A 17,680-nucleotide genomic window follows, 5' to 3' on the forward strand; every position below is an offset into this window, starting at 1 on the left:
CAAAAAGGAAAGATGTCACAGACATAAACATTTCATGAGCTTGGTTGATGCATAAACCCAAAGTCGGAAAACATGAAGGTCATTTAACTACTTCAAACCAAGAGCGAGACAACTGAGTCCAAAACAGAAGTTTTAGATTACGAAGTAAAAACCCGGTAAGTCAGTTCTTAGGGTCAGCTCGAGAAACAGATCATGCCTCCAAGAAAGGAAGTAGGGTGTTTCCCTCTGCAAGCTTTAAATCCAGACTTGGGTTCGTACACTCACTTTTCGTGAAATTGATTGTCATGGAGGCAAAACAATGATAATACATAGACATGAAGAAGCACGGGGAACGGAGAAATGCTCAGTGGTGACAAACAAGCCCAATTCTTGCAGAGGACCTGAGTTCAGTTCCCAACACCCATGTAGCAACTGCCTGTGTCTCCAGCTCCAGGGAACCCTGATGACATCTTTTGGGCTCTATAGGAATCTGTACTCATATACATAAATATACACGTGATTTAAAATTATTTTTAAAAAACCACTAAAGAGGCAAGATGTGAAGCTAAGAGAAATAATGAGGCCCCAATTTCACATATTTCTTCGTTGAGGTGCTGGACCAATGACAACGTGGGAAAGTATGCAGTGAACGGCCACACTGGAACAGTGTGCTGGAACAGGACGCTCTGCCTCCCTTTTCCGCTGACCATGAAGCTGTTTCCCACTGGGAAATGGACCCGAGCTACGCTTTGATTTTAGCTGAGAGCCTCGCTGAAATGCCGCACCTTAAGGATGGCTAAAAATAGGTACGGATCTAATTATTTGCTTCTTTAACGGTAAGTGTCAGAGAGGAAAGGGTCCACAAACAAAAGGTAGATGTCCAGGAGCTAAAATAAGCGGCTATTTCCTCCCACCGTGCATCCTCAGTATGGCTGCTCTGCTGTTTCCACAGAGGAACTTCCTCTGTGGCTGGCTTTCCCAGGCTCTGCAGTGGAAGGGCCCCGCCCAGGTTCTTAGGGATGTTTATGTTGGAAAAGAGCCTGTCTTCCGCCATGTCGCTGAACACAATGCTGTCTGCCCTTACTTTCTCCATAGCCAGAGAAGATGGGAGCCTCCCAAACACTAGAGACATCCCTGCACTTCCACTGACCCAACACTTTTTAAAAAGTTGTTCCCGGTTGCGGTAAATGTTGTGTTATATATTTCCATATTTTAGATATGAATGGGGCCATCACACGCTGTCTGTGCAAAAAGCTCTCACAAATCTGAATAATTACTTTTGTGCTAGTTTGGTTCATTTGCTAAAAAAAAATCAGGTGTGCTTAATATCTGGAACATTTACAGTTTAATGGCACTTCTGAGTAGAATATGAACTCAAAGGCAGTATGGCTAGGCCCAAAGACATATATACTTTATTCTCCATTCCTGTCACAGCTTGTGAAGTTTCAGATCATCCTGTATGAGTACATAAACAGACCTGAAAATTGTGTGGAGCCAATACAAATAAAACCAGCATCTCAGAGGCACAGATGACCACCTTTAAGCTACATTGTTAGATATGTCTCTAATGCTTTTGGCTATACTGACAGGACAGGTTTAGAATGTTAGGCTTTTAAATAGGAGCTAGGGCTTTTTTTCCTGTACACATCCACACATTTAATTAGTTCATTCACATACATTCAATTAGTTTCATTTCTTTAATGCCTTCGATCTTTCCATTAGTTCTCATCATATATATATATACACACATATATATATATATATATTCCAATAAGAATAGTTTTTAAAATAATATGAATTTAATATGGGCTTCAGAATTCTTGCCTTTATATATCTTTGAAGCCGGTAAGTCAAAGACAGTTGCGCACATTTATTTAACAGTTCTCTCAAGAGTGCAGCATCCCTCATCCGTATCCCGCTCACTCTTGTTAGGTTTTTTGACAAAGGATGAATGTGGAGGTAAAATGATTCTTATCCCTTCTCTGCCAAGTGTTGCGGAAGTAATTGTGTCTCCAGGACACATGAAGGGAGCTGCTGAGAAAGCTGATTGTGTAGGCAGCAGGAAGATGCTGTTTCTTAAAGGCTCGTGAGTGATCTGAAATGTGGAGAACCTTCTCCCTTCAGCATTTGTGAACAGACCTTCCTTGTCACCGGTGAGTAAGGTCACTCTTCCACTTCAAACATCCCTGAACTCTCTGCAGCTCCTGTCAGCCAAGGTCATGTGAAGTCTATTTATCTCAGTGAGACAGTGTACAATGTTCTTCTGCCTGGCCAGTGTAAGAGCTGGCAAAGGGTGCAGATATATCAGACCCACTCCAGCGTGCTCTCCACTCCGGCAAATGGCGGTTACCCATCTCCGTGACACAACCAGCATTACCTCCAATGGCTATAGGTAAAAAAGACATCAGATAGTCTATAATGTGTCACTGACTGCCATGGCAGCTACCCATGACCTCATTTCCTCTTTCTAAGCTTACTGTCCACATTGGTAAAAATGAAAAAATCATTAGGCTATATGGGAAGGTGGCCATAAAGGTCTTTGGAACAACACAAAAGCTTGTTATTAAATCACTATTATTATGATTTTGAGACCTAGGACCTGTTGGATGAAGGGAACTTTACTGCCCAACAGCCAGGAGAAAGTACTGCCATTGAACATTCTTCTGTTGTAATTTGTCTAGTGCAACCATCAACTCGGGCTTTTTTAGGTTTGCGTTTCTTCATACTTATGTGGTATGTTAAAAAGTATATACTGGAGAAATTACTGAAGAAATATGCTAACTTCTTTGTCTCCTAAGCCTACATGTTTGGGGCTAAAAAAAAATGAAATCAAGGAAGGGAGGGAACACAGAATGGCGAAAGAAGGCGGTTTGCCTTGACTTCTTTTCCTGTTGCTGTGGTAAAACATACATTTGAGAACAGCAGCAGAGGAGACAGGGTTTATTCTGGCTCAAGGGTATAATGCATCTCAGAAATGCCAAGGCAGCAAGCGGGAGCTTCGAACTGCTGTTCACATCATATCCACAGTGAGGAGCAGAAAGAGAGAAACATAATGTCTGTTCTCCTCACCTCTGTGTATATAGTCAGGATGGCAGCTAGGAAATTGCATCAAGGGAAGCAGCAGGGTCCTCACACTTCAATTAATTCAATTTAGATTGGCCTCCACAGGTGAGAATGACGTTTACCTTTCCAGCTATTCCAGAGACTGTCACGTGGACAGCAATAACCATCTCACAGTAGCTGAGTTAGTCTTGTAGTCTGTCGGCCAAACATACAGGGACTACATAGCACCATGACTTGCAAAGCCCACCTCAGCCCAGGTGACCTTTCTGTGGGGCAGTGTCAGTGACATGAGAAACACAGTAGGCCACACTGTCAGAGGCAGCTGTGGTGGTGGGGGTTAACTTTTCTGCTAACTCAACTTGAGTTCTAACTCAAAAAAATCTAATGTCTCCTTCCCCCTTTTATCCCTTCTTTGAATATTAGACAAAGAAAACATATTATTATGGTAAAACTTCCCCTTAAACAACCATCTACCAATACTGAAATTCTGCTTCATTAAAAAAAAAAAAAAAAGGAAAAAGGAAAGCAGCAGCCTTTATGGCTGAGAATGTAGAATTCTTGCTTAGTATGCATAAACCCTGGAGCCGAGTGTGGTGGGAGACCTGCCAGGAATCAGAACTCAGGAGGTGGGGATAAAACGGTCAGGAATTCAAGGCCACCCTTGACTGGCCCGACAGCCCGAGTGAGCTGGAGGCCAGCCCAGGCTGTGGGACCCTGTCTCAACAAGCAAACAAGAAGAATCACCCTTGAAGTCTAATGGTAAATTCGGCATTTCAATTCTCAATAAAGTATTGCTTTGGAAGTAACCCCAGTAGTTTTAGGATTTGGGGAGATAGTCTAACCACTAAGTCAAAGGAGCAGTGGGGTTTTCGCTTACGTTTCTAACATCGAAGGTCATTCTGTCTGTCCGTATGATATGAGATATTATGTATCCATGTGCATACTCAGCCGAAGCATGAGAGCAATGAATGGCATTTCTGGTGTTGGAGCAGAGTTATTCCACCAGTATTTTTGACCAAATATGGAACACATTCACGGAAAACCCTACCCTGGGTGATGCTAATACCTGATCATAAAACAAGCTTTAACCAGTTTGTTTTTATAGTTAACATTGCAAATTATTTTGAAACCTCAAGGCAAAAAGCTTGAGATAATATCAAAAATCCCCGCCATGTTGTAACTTGGTGGTACTGAGCATTTGAATGCAACGTTTCAAATAATGTGGAACACAGGAGAATCTTGATACCTCTAAAACATCTTCTTTTTATCACGAAAAAAAGAGATGTATGGTTTGGTGGGGATAAATGTTGGGATATAATAACTGTAAACTTATATAAGGGAGGAATGGTCGTTTGTTATGCATTTATGCACAATGATGGCTGAAATTAGGCAACCGTATTATCTGGTAAACATCCAAAAAATGGTTTCTGATTAGCTGAGAGAGATGGAAGAGCAGAGTGAAGTGCTCTGTAATACAGCTTTGCACAACCACAGGCGTCAGCAGACTATGGTACTGTTGCAGTCTTTACTGGGAAAGGATGCTACCTGAATAAGAATGTCCTGTTAATAGTTTCCTACCCCGCTTGATAAACAGGACATGGGAGGAAGGGCAGCTCTATTCTCTATGACTCTCTGAAGGTATGCGATAGTAGTTAATGTCTCAGTCCCTTGTGGTTATGAACCAAAGGTGAAAATAATAATAAATCTCATACCTATGGTGAAGACCGATAAACTGATGAGACTTTCCAGAGGGTGGAGAAGTGGACCGCGTAAACGCAGAGCTGAAATTATCTTAGGCTCTGTTAGTACCTCCAACACTCAGCTCTCGCCCATCTCTGTGTGTGACCTAACAGTCTTCAGGCAAGCAGATGAAACATTTGGAATATATTCACTTTGGTCCTCATCAACATCTTAAAGCTAACGCAGAAGTTCTCACTGTAAGGTACTTATCTGACACCGTCCTTACCAATAGATTTGCAGAATGCATTGGTTTATGACTGGTTTTTTTTTTTTTTTTTTTTTTTTTTGGACTATTGAAAGTTCGTGCAGCCAGTCTTACCATGAAACATATCATTTGGGACAACTAGAAACCAAGGCATGATCACTCATACTTGGCTCAGAACCAACTAATTTATTTTTCTTCCTTTTCAAAACAGGCTGTGTTTCTCATCAACATAGCTGAGAAGGGAAAATCTCACTAAGATGGGAAAAGATGCCAATATTGTTTAACACGGGAGTCTGTTTCAGGCTGACATTTTATCACATACCCGATATTTTGTAGCCAAAAATAATTTGATTTTTAAGTCTACTTAGTCTAACTCTGGCTAGATCCTAGAACCCTATCATGACACCCTTCCATCCTCAGCCCACCTCTACCTGAAAGTTCACCACAATAGCCTAGGGTCAAGATGCCATGACTCGTGCAATGGACTCTGAAGAAAGGCACTATCCTCCTCCTCCTAAAGAGATCATGCCCCTGTGCCAACTCATCTTCCCAAATGTGCCACAAAGAGATTTTTATAAAGGTGGCATTGTTTATTTTCCAGCTTGAACATTTCTGAGAAATTTTCTTAAAAATTATCTTCAAACATAAATACTGAAGATCAAATCATGAGTATTTAATTATGTAAAACATTTTTGCATTTTAGATAAAATGGAATGTGGGAAAATTATTCTATCTTTAAGATGGTTAAATGTTGAATTTTTGCCACTTAGTTAATAAAAAAAAATAGTCCTGTGAACATGAAAACCTAAGTGTTCTCATAAGCTGGCCAAGCCTTGAAACTAAACGTTTTCTTCTTATTCAGGATTTTGGTTTTAGTAGCAGCTACATATAAATTAGGTTTTCAAACAAACAACTTACCTTTAGATGGAAGAAAATTCATAAAAAGGAACTGATGTCCTTTCCAACAACCAGGACAACATATTTTTGGGGTTCCTTTCCCAGAAATTGGTAAATAACAAAATATATTTCCTTTTAAAAAGAACCATGTTCATAGGAAAGGCTTAAATACAATCTGTACTCCACTCACATACTTTAAAAGGGAGATGGTTTCCAGCAACCAATTTCTCAACCCATTCTGTGCCAAATAAAACAGATTTCAGTGCAGCTTTTACTGCTGCAGAGGGGCTCTGCTCATTCTGCAGGGGAAAATGTCCTGTTTATTTTCCATTTAGAGTTCCCAATTCTCCAGTTACTATATGTTTTTCTGCTCTAGCAGACGATACAGTATGAGTAACTAAATTAAATTCAGAAAAACAAAGCATAGCATCTTTGTACAGAAGACAATTCTGAAATGCTGATGTACCATTTATGCTCCACCACATTAAGGTTTCTTATCGAAGAAAAGCATTTTACATAGCCCTGGTCTCGGAAAACATATTTCTCATCACTAAAGAAATCTATCCCAACCAAAAGAACAAGGCATCTCGGGGGGGGGGGGGTGGCTGGAATGTTAGCCATTAGCTAATGTTATCAATACATCTGGGTGTTATGAAAAAGTACACAGTGTAAACTGATTAAAGACATGAACTGTGGTCACGGGAAACAGATTCACATAGTGGCTCCATCCACTGAATGTGGGACAAACTGATGTGCCTCTGTGACTAAATTTCTTTTTATCAGGACATAACTGTAGCATCACAGAAATCTCAAAAGAAATGACTGCCTGAGACAAAAAAAAAAAAAAAAAAAACAGAACATCTTCTAAATTGTGCTGTATTATAGGATTTTGAGATAATTTCTAGTGACATGAATAAAAGGCCTATGGGAGTCAGATAAGGTTTCTGATATACATGGTTTAAAAAGGCTCTGCAAAAATAAAGACATCTACAGGACAGGTAAACAGACAGACAGACAAGTTAAGATGCAGTAATGATCAACCTGCATGTTTGACCTGATTTAGAAAGACCCCAGTAATGCACTTATGCTATGTCTATGATGTTGTCTCCAGCAAGATTTAGCTGAGAGAAGACGTGTACTAAGTGTGGATGGTCCACCCATGAACTGAGGTGTAAATAAAAAGTAAAAGGGGAGCTGAGCAATGACTTTCCATTCCCTGCTCTCTGGATGAAATGCAACAAATGTTCAAGCTCCTGCTGCTGTGACTTCCCTGCCATGACAGACTGCATCCTCAGAGTGAAAAAAAAAGTGTTGTCACAGCAATGAGAACAAAATGACTAAATCAGATGTCAAAGCTAACATTAAGACCCACTCACAGTAATCTGCAGCTGTAACAAAGACCCAAGGCAAAGCCTCGACTTTTGCAAGAATGGACATAGCTTCTAGAATATTTATGTTGTTAAGCAAAGCCATCAAGTAAAAATGATTCAAACCTAAAGACTGTAAATGTCCTGATATTCTTGAGAGGGATGATAGAGCCAAGGATGTCAAGGCACCAGTCAAGAAAGAGAATGTGAAATCCTTCAGAGAATAAAAGGATGCTCAGCGTGCTTCATGTGATACCAGTGTTCAGGGTATGCTTTCTGCTCAGGAATCTCGGATGCAGGATCAGACGAAACAAAGCAGCCAAACAAGAGAAAAGCATCCTTCATTCTCAACTTGCACCTCAGAATGTGGGTGGTGATGCAGAGCTTAGAAGAGTCAAAATCATGAGCCCTGCTGAGGTACCCCAGAGGTAGTGTCCACACTTCATAATGAGCCCTGCTGAGGTACCCCAGAGGTAGTGTCCACACTTCATCATGAGCCCTGCTGAGGTACCCCAGAGGTAGTGTCTATACTTCATCCACTTGAGGATGTGTTTAGAAAAGTCAAAACTTCATGGTTTTCTTTTCCAGTACTTTGCTCAGAGGTTGGAGAAGAGACATATAGCTGCCACCTCCACAAACACATCTTTTAGATGCTTAGCCACCCCACCCCCCGCGTGCCCTCTCCCGTCTCTCATACTCTATACTGTCTCTAACACTTTACCTTTCCAATTAAGAAAGGTTTTCTCTGGTAAATGCCAACTGCTTCCATCACTATATTTAGCCCTTGGGCCACAATTAAGACAAATAATGATTATATGGCTATAGTACTGCAGTATCATGAGAACTGGTCATAACTGCACCACTTAGCAAGCAATAAAAAGATAGTAATACAATACAGATATGCTCAGCAAAGAGATGGCTCGTGTCCTAGCAGGACATAGTATGCCTGTGAGATTTCATCACGCTACTTAGAGGAGTGTGAAAATTAAATTTACAATTTTTTTCCTGAAACTTTCTATTTGATATTTTGGGAGTGCAGTTAACTGGACCTGAAATGTCAGAATATGAAATTAGAGTTTAAAGTGTCATATGGTTCCTACTCCTGGGAGGGGAGGATCAGACATCCCAAGTAATGTTTCCAGGTGTTATCAGGTAGCTGAGGATTCATTACATGAAGAGGAGTAGAAACCCTAGGTTAGGTGGCTCACTGCTCAGGATGTGATCTATGGGGCCATGTCTAATGACATAATGCCTTAGAAGGCTTTGTACTGCTCTAAAAACACACCAAGAGAATGCTTCTTAAATACAGTTCCTATGAAATAAACCCCATGTCATATTTAAAACAACTTAATATGCATAAGTCTCCACTTTCTATGAATCTGAAAAATGTGGAGCATTTAGGTTCGATACATTTGTCTCCTTCATAAGCTTCAGCTTTCTCTGGTACCTTTATTTATGTAATTTCTTATAAGTGATCTCTGTGACACCACCAAAATTTCAGTGCTAAAATAAAACAAATGTTCATCTACAAGCACTGGGTCCTTAAGAACCAAAGACCCCAAAAATAGTTCCCTAGCTTAGTAACTGGAGCAGAGTGGTGTCTCGCTTTTACTTCTAAATAAAGCTCAGATGTTCACATCGTGTTAAAACCTCAAGAGTAAAGAATTCAGCATTTCCAAGGATCTGCAGTGAAGTTAACTGGGTCAGTGAAAAGATGCTTTGGTTGTGAGAGATGTGACCATCCTACCTTTTCTGATACCTTGTCTTGACCCAGCAGCCCAGGACTTGGAGGAGGAGGGGCTCTGCGTTTCTTCATGTCTGACTTCATAGACACTCCAGAGATGTTGCCCAGTGAGAGCGAGGGACCCAGGGTTAGGGACCGAGAATGCAAGGATGGTGAGTTGGGTGTTGTTAAGCAGCCCTGTAGGGGATGAGACAAAGGACACCTCATCAGTGAGATCTTTCTTCTTGAAACCACCCAATCTTCTACTAGCAAACATGAAGTACTAGAGCAAAACTCTTATTACTATTCTCCTAGGAAACATTTTACGCTTTTTATTTTTCGGAGAATTTTGTGTGTGAGTACTGTACATCATTTGTCCCTTCGCTTTCCTTCCTGTGATTTCTTTTTTGTTTGTCCCTACACTTTTCAAATTCATGACCTCTTTTTATTTAATTTTTATTGTTACACACAAACACACACACACACACACACACACACACACACACACACACACACACACATATATATATATATATATACACAATCTGTTGAGTTCATTTACTGTCACTCAGATGTATGTGTTTAGGGCTGCTTGGACCTGGACCACATATCAAGTCTCATCTCAGATGAGAGCAGACGGATTCTCCTCTCTGAATTCAGGAATTGTCTATAGCTTTTCGTTAGGGGAAGAGCCCAGTGATAGTTTCCCCATCCATGTTGGCATTGTCATTCTGTTGGTATCATCATTTTAAGGTCTTATTTAGGCAACCATAGCATTACAATGTCAGGGGTGCAGCTCAATTATGAAACATAAACTCTTAAGAACACTTAGTGACAAGCATTATTAAGTTTTTTCCCCCAAATAAACTGTAGGTGTAAATCTATTATCTTAAAACTTTAACATCTCAAATCAACCATCTTAAAATTTTAACGTGTCACAGGATTGAATTCTTAGAGATTACCAAGAGAGCTCTTGAGGCAGTGCACTATAATGGCAAAGAAGAGTATTAGTTTACCACTGAGAAGTATTTCTTCTATTGACAGGTTCTCCCTTCTCTCTTTTTTTCATAATTTTTTATTGACTTTTTGTAAATTTCACATCAGAGACCCCAATTCTATTCATTTCCTACTCCTCTCTTACGGACCCCTTCACCTGTAATCTCCCTCTGCAAAAATAAACAAACAAACAAACAAACAAACAAACAAATAGAACATCTCACTGTAGAAGCTATGATGTGTCATGCTGTGCTGTTTCACAGAATAGCCCTTTGCCCAGTTTATTCTAACCTTCGGGAGTTCTATGAAAACCTAATGGTACATAAATGAAAGCACCACGTGTTGAAGGCTCTCAGACCAACAGTGTAGGACTTGGCAACAGTTGCTTGTGAACAAATATATACCTGCCACCAAACACACAAAATTGTGGGTTTTTAGAAACAATTTCCAACCTTATGACCTTAATAACATATCCGTTTTCTTTCAATCATCTGCTGCACAAGTCTTTGTTAACAGAAAAGGAAGGAATGTCTATGCAGAAAAGACACTTAGAGAACTACAACTCTAATTTTGGATTAGAAACAAAAGGCAGCCATGCCCCAAGCTGTACTGTCACTCACACTGATCTTTATCTATAGCTCAAGTCATCCTGGATGTGTTCCACATAAAGCCAATGCAGAAAAAGACAAAGCCACAAACTAGAGAGATACTGTCTGAGTTTTGATTTCTGGCTTTGCCACCACCAGCCACATAACCCTGGGCAAGTTTTAATTTGTCTCTGTAACAGTTCCTCTCTTTCAAAACTGGACTGAATAGCTCCTAGACAACAGAACTATCATTGTGAACTACATGAGTTACTACATGTAATCAAGCGGGAGAGAGTTCTTGGCACACAGGGAGCATTCAAAATGCTTAAGTGATTATGATTATGTAATGCCTTGTCGATCTTTCTCTCCCATTTATGTGTGGGCTCTGTGAAGACAGTGATTGTCTCTTGATTTAATCACTGCCTTGTCCTCAGTACTCATAGTTCCTACAGCCTGAAAGGCTCATGAGCTTAGATCTCCTAGAATGAATGGATGGCGCTTAAACTTCTGGGAAACTCTGCTTTCACATTTAAATTTGTGGATAAGGTTTCAAGTGACCAACTCATTTCCCATATATAAAATAAATTTACAGCTGGACATGGTGGCACAAGCCTGCAATTCCAGATGCTGAGAAGGGTGAAGCAGATAAATTGTGAGCTTGAGACTAGCCTGAGATATATAATAAGGCCTTATCACATAATTGTTTTAATTAAAGAAATATATAAATGACACTTACAGAAGAAAGCAACAACCTAGTTACTTTGGTCAATCACAAATTCTACCATTTAATTTCCTGAGAAACAAATTTAGCCTTAGGTTTCTTCGACCTTAATTACAAAAGCTTTGGTGGTTTGAAAAGGCTTCCCATATGCTCAAACATTTGAATGCTTGGCTCCTAGTTAGTAGAACTGTTTGGGAAGGAATAGGAAAGTTGGAGCGGACACAGCCTTGGAGAAAGTTGTATCATTAGGTGGGCTTTGAAGTTTCAAAAGCCTGAATCATTCCAGTTAGCTGTTTCTCTCTGTGGTTGTTGTCCTAACAGGTAAGATCTCAGGTACTCACCACCATGTGTGTCTGCCTGTTGTCCTATTCCCTGCTCTGATGGTCATAAACTACCCATCTGTAAGGAATCCCCCACCAACAACTCTTCCCTCTCTAAGTTGTCCTTCGAAAACCTCAAGAACACGGGGCCTAAGGGTTCTGGTAAATGAAATATAAAACGAAAACCAGAGAAGGAACTTGGCTCACCCAATGACTACAACTGTGGAGATGTTTTACTGGTATCAAGTTGACTCAACTATCTCCAAATGTAGGAGAACCACCAACCTCAATCTTTCTTGCCAATAGCATGTAGCCAGAAACAGAAACCAGAATCATCCAAGCTGCTTAATCTACTTATATATAAAGTCAGCTGATCACACACACACACACACACACACACACACCGTTTTACATATTTAACACATAGTATGGGCACAACCTTGTATACTCTCTCATTAGGGTGGTTGGTTTCACTCAGTGGAGAAGAACACCAAACTCCCATACTGCTTGGCATCCCAGCATCACTAATGTCATTCTCAGAACAATGTGTTTTACAATTCTGTATCCAAAGTTGCTTCTCTTCAGTCTACCCTATCTAATCATGGGCCTTCACTTCCTCTTCCTTGGTGTTCAATGCTAACTATGCTTACCTGACTAATCACAAAACATGTTCGTGAAATTACCTCATTCTTTTAAATGTCCTGCACCTTGTATGAAGTTCTATGTAGCCTATTTCCTTTAAAACATTTTATGAAGAACATATCAATTGCAAATAGCATCTTGGCTAAAGGTGGGACTTTGTATCCACTTCCTCGTCTCAGTTTTGGCATTCTGTCTAGTTTGATCATGTATAAATGTGTACCATATGTGTGTCTGATGGCCAAGGAGGTCAGAAGAGGGCAGCAAATACCCTGGAGCTGAACTCACAGAGAATTACGAGCTGTCATATAAGAGCTAGGAAGCAATTCCATGCGCTTTGTGAGAGCAGCAAGTGCTCTCATCCTCTGAGCCATCTCTCCAAAGCACTGGGTACTTCATTTGCATTTCAATTTTAATTTTCTTTGTTACTATATGATTGCTAGGTACCTGTTTTTATAATTTTGAATAAAATATGCATTTTATATCTTTTAAGCTTTCTTTTATGTTATTTTCCTCATGTAGAAATTTTTGGAGGGTCTTTTTTAAGGTGTTCTGTGAAGTATTTTTTTTTTCTGTTTTGGTTCCTTTTATTGTATGAATCTCATTTATTTGCTTAATACAACTTTTGAATTAATATTAAAATAATAAGTCTTTGATGATTTTACAAATTAACTTTTAAAAGTTGAATTGTGTTAACATGGCAGGTGGGTTCAGCATGGCCTCTGGAACCAGATCCTACCCAGATTTTGATGCAATTCCAAGTGTCAGGTAGACTTCGCCTGTTTCTTGTTCTCACTCCAGTTTAGCACATCCAGCATTCAGTATTCTTAAGACCTCTGACACACAGCATTGCTTAAGGTCATCACAATCACTTTAAAATGGTCACATCCCCCTGAGGTACCTTGACTATCATCAACATCTTAACAACTCCTTGGGAGAGTCCTCATCATGTTAACAACTCCCTGCTAGAGTTCTCCAGGAGAAAGCAGAATTGCTCTGCAGCCTTTTAGTCTGGAGGTGGGGAAAAGAGAACAAATTCTATGTGCCATTTCACAAGGAGTCTACTTAATGCTTTGCAATGATGAAGACCAACAATGGCTACTCAAAGTCAAGGTGTGAACACTGAGTTCCACAACTCACAGGGTAATGGGTATACTTCTGGCCAAAATTTACTAGCTTTGGGGGAAGTATGCTCTATTTCTCCCCACACTAAATAACTGGATCTTGGTTCTGGGATGTCATCTTTTCAGATGTGAATTTCGGTAGAAACTCTTTTAGATGCTGAGTCTTGAAGCAATACAGAGCCCTTGATCAGGAGAGACTCACTCGTCTCCCACCCTCAAATAGCATTAGCTATTCTCCCCTTACTGATATGACCAGTACATACCCTCAGAGCAAAACAGAATGAGAGTGGTAGCATGGCCATCCATGTGCACACCAAGACCAGTACCTGTAGGGACCTGAGGACATTCTTTAACACAGGGACATCAGCAGATACTTCTTCAGTGATCTGATTTGGCTTTATAGCCATGACTGGCTCACATATCATTAAGATCTTTGGGAAAAAAATACTCTGACTCAAAAAAAAACAAAAAAAAAAAAAACAAAAAAACAACAACAAACAAAAGCAACAACAAAAAAAACCTAATGTTTAATTTACACACGCTGCAACTTTGCCATAACGGTTTAGACGGTGTTTGCGGAAACTGCTAAATCTGAAATGGTAAGGCTGCCCTTGCAACAAAATGTTCCAGGACTGGCTGCTAGGCACATGCCAAAGAGGCATAACAACTGCTCTAAGGTAGCAGCTCATTTCTGGTTCAGGAAAGACTTTCAGAAGAAGGGCCATTTCAACTGTAAGTAAAAAAAAAAAAAAAAAATCTAGTCTCTGTCACAGTAGAAGGGTGTTTACTTCCATGGCTGTGTAACAGCTGCTCCGACTCCCACTTCTCAGATGACCTGGGGATTTAGTATGAATCAACGTAGTCAGTGGCAAGGTTTATCATCCACCCCCTCGCCTGGCCTCACGAGAAGCTCCTGACAGCTGCTACAGCGTTTATTCCCGAGGAGTTCACTGATTCTGTATAGAAACCATCTCTCTCTCCCACACTTTAGCACGTTTGCCAAACCAAAAGCAAGAGAAAAAGGAATGAACCGTTAATTCCTTTGTTCAAGGTTTCCCAGGTATATTTTCTTAAGTCTATCAAATCATAGCTTTATGCTTTTTGCTGGTCTCTAGATTGCTGGAGTACTTTTTTTCTCTTGTTAAAGAGAAGCTGGCAAAGGCCAAAAATACTCTGAAATTGAAAGGAACTTTATACACAGGCTAATGGAAGCACTCGTCAGCTTGGAGGCAGCATCTTCTCTCCCTGGAATTTGGACGCAGGGCGGACCAGGAAGCCTTGGAGGGACAGAGAGTGGATATGGGGTGGGGGCATTTCTATTTTTTTGGCCCAGAAGGGAAATATTCTGGCTGACCCACCACTATTCTCTAGCCCAGACCTACAGCTATAGCTGGACATTAAGATTCCTCAGAACACACAAGCAGGAACAAACAGAACACGGGTCAGCGCCCTCATTAGGAAGGCTCATTTTTATATGTTAAAATACTTAGAGAGTTGCTATAGTTTTGTTCTCAAAATATTAACTTTACACACCCATAGGGTTGACTCTAGACTCTGGTTTCTCCTCTTCTGTGTGTCCTGGAATGTAGAGGTTTTACCAAATATAGACCAGTTTTAGAGAGACACCCACAGAATAAATATTCACATGAAATTGGTCTTTCTTTTGAGATTATATTGCTGTGCTTTCTAATATATTACTGCTGAATTTATTTTCTCGCTAGCCATTAATTAGTATTGCTAACAGAATTACTAGCATATAATTTTTGCATAAGAATGACATAGAAATCAGGAGGAACATCTCTACTTTGAGACTAACACATGCACCAAAATTATCTCATCCTAAACTTTCCAGAATGATAACAACTCATTGCTGAGGCGCTGCCTGGTACTATATGATGTTTTCAAAAAAGATTTATTTATTTATTATATATGAGTACTGTAGCCGTCTTCAGACACACCAGTAGAAAGTATCAGATCTCATTACAGATAACTGTGAGCCACCATGTGGTTGTTGGGATTTGAACTCAGGATCTCTGGAAGAGCAGTCAGTGCTCTTAACCACTGAGCCATCTCTCCAGCCCCTACATGGTGTTCTTAAAATTGTTTTTAGATATGTCTTAGTTGTTGTTTTTAATGGCATGATCAATTACTTAAAACCACATAGGTAAGTTCTTAACTTCCTATAAAGTAAATCAGCAAAGCAGCTGCTTAACTCAAAGTATTTCTTTCACTTTGTTGCCACCAGGAAAGGGACTTGAGGAACAGCAGAGGCAGACATAGAAAGGAGACTTGGGTAACCTTTTTGCTTTAAATATAAAAATTAATTTTAATAGTATCACATAAAATATTTTGAAGATACTTATGACGAAGTAGCCAAGTGGGTAAGGTGATGGACTGTTATGAGTCCTTTTATCTGACAATAAAACCTTTCCTTTGTTTCAACTTTCTTCAATACATTGTTTCCTCTGCATCTGCCTTTGTTAGGATTATTATTTACTGCTGAGATAAAATATTATGACCAGAAGCAATGGCAGGAGAATCTAGGATTACTAGCCCAGCGGTGGCCACACTAACAATGTACTAGGCTATCCTGCATAAGTTACTGTAGGCTTAGATTTTTCTAAATCTACTATGAGTTCTTGAATGTGTCAACCTCGGTTCTAGCCCATCAACCAGAGGTAGGGGAGAAAGATGGTTAATAGGACAAAGGGGATGTGGTCCTGTGTAAAACTAGTTCGTTAAAGCAATTCCAGTCTTTGTTGTCAGAATACCAGCAGTCTAGACTAATAGCAAACACCAAACACAGATCAGTAGCGGCAGTCTAGTCAGATAGCAAACAGCAAACATGGATCCCTAGCAGAAAAAGGCTTCACAGAATGATCAAGAGTCTGCAGAAGCTGCCAGGGTCAGCCAAAATACCGTAAGAAGTTCTTTAGTGCATTTCTCTCTATGAAGTAAAGACCAGCGAAGACCAGCAAAACATTGCACAGCATTGCAATGCAAGAGAGCCCCCTTTTACTGTCTGTGGATTCCTACTTATAGTCTTTCTAAACACCACATGCCCTCTCAGGTCTTTGCTTCAGCAAAACATCCTGTTGCAAGACAGCTTCCAGAAAAAACATCAGACAGCCTCTTCTTATGAGACAGCACGTTCTATACAAGTTTTTTCCAGATTATACAGTAAAATGGTCTTCTCTTTGAACAGGAAGTTGGAAAAAAAATCACTAAAAGCAAAGTAGATCTTAATTACTGACAGAGAACCATTTTTTTCTTACTTCTGAACAATTCATTCAACTTTGGTAAAAAAAATGTTTTACAATAAAAGTTGACAAAAGCATCACAGCAAAAGCAGGAGGAGGGGGAGAATGAGGAGGAAGAGGAGGAGAAGGAGGAGGAGGAAGAGGAGGGGGGAGGAGGAGGAGGAGGGGAAGGAGGAAGAGGAGGAAAGGAGGAGGGGGAGGAGAGGAAGGAGGGGGAGGAGGAGGTGGAGACAAAGACAATGTGAAGAACCACATAATAACAGGAAGAAAAAGAGGTCTTCCAAAAACAATTGTATGTACATTGGAATAACTAAAACATTTTTGTGGGGACATGAATGCTGTGCTGGCCAGTTTTGTGTCAACTAATAAACTAGAGTCATCAGAGGGGAAAGATTCTCAATTGAAAAAAAATGTTTCCATAAAATTGCCCCACAGGCAAGCTTGTACGGCATACAGAAATACATGGCTTCTTCAAGAACTCACTTTCATCACATGATAGATTTCTAGAAGTTGTCTTGGGTAACTTCAATTCACAAAAAGGTAATGGTGGTTCTGCCAGCTGTACACCCAACACCTCTCCCTTTATCTTTTCCCAACATCTGTGCTAAGACAAACGCTATTATCTCTCAGGCTCTTTTGTAGCTATACAAAAGCTGTGTTCTTAAACTCTGTCCAATAAAATGGACATGTATTTCCATGCATGTTTTCTCTAGAGAAACACTCAAACCAGAGTCACCCTGGAACTGGCTTGTCTACTAAGAGGCTCTTGCCTCCATATCTAACTGGGGCAACATCTTAGGCACTCAGACTCTGATCTCAGCCTGTGGGTTTTGGAAACAGACTTGTGATAGCAGCCTATCTTTTTCTATTATGGTGGTCACTGTAAAGGTTGTTCCTCAAGGACACCATGGAGTATTAAGATACTTCCCTAAGTGGAAATTGATTGAGGTTGACCACTGGATCTAGGAAGAGAACAGGTCAGTGACTGTGAACCACAATGGAATAGACCTTGTGGGAGCTAGCAAGTGAGGCCATGAAGCAGAGAGGCTCAAGAGCTCC

At 40.2% G+C, this 17,680-nt stretch overlaps 1 protein-coding gene across 3 annotated transcripts in view; it reads right to left on the reverse strand.

The window, feature by feature from the left end:
- The window catches only part of COBL (cordon-bleu WH2 repeat protein), a 218,838-nt gene that overhangs the window by 89,737 nt on the left and 111,421 nt on the right, over positions 1-17,680 (reverse strand). For all 3 annotated transcript variants that reach the window (XM_080914148.1, XM_080914147.1, XM_080914146.1), the window contains one exon: positions 8,999-9,172. In XM_080914148.1, coding sequence (XP_080770274.1) covers positions 8,999-9,172 — 174 coding nt within the window. The remainder of the gene's footprint in view (positions 1-8,998; positions 9,173-17,680) is intronic.

This window comes from Micromys minutus (assembly GCF_963924665.1).
Source record: "Micromys minutus genome assembly, chromosome: 1".
NCBI lineage: Eukaryota > Metazoa > Chordata > Mammalia > Rodentia > Muridae > Micromys > Micromys minutus.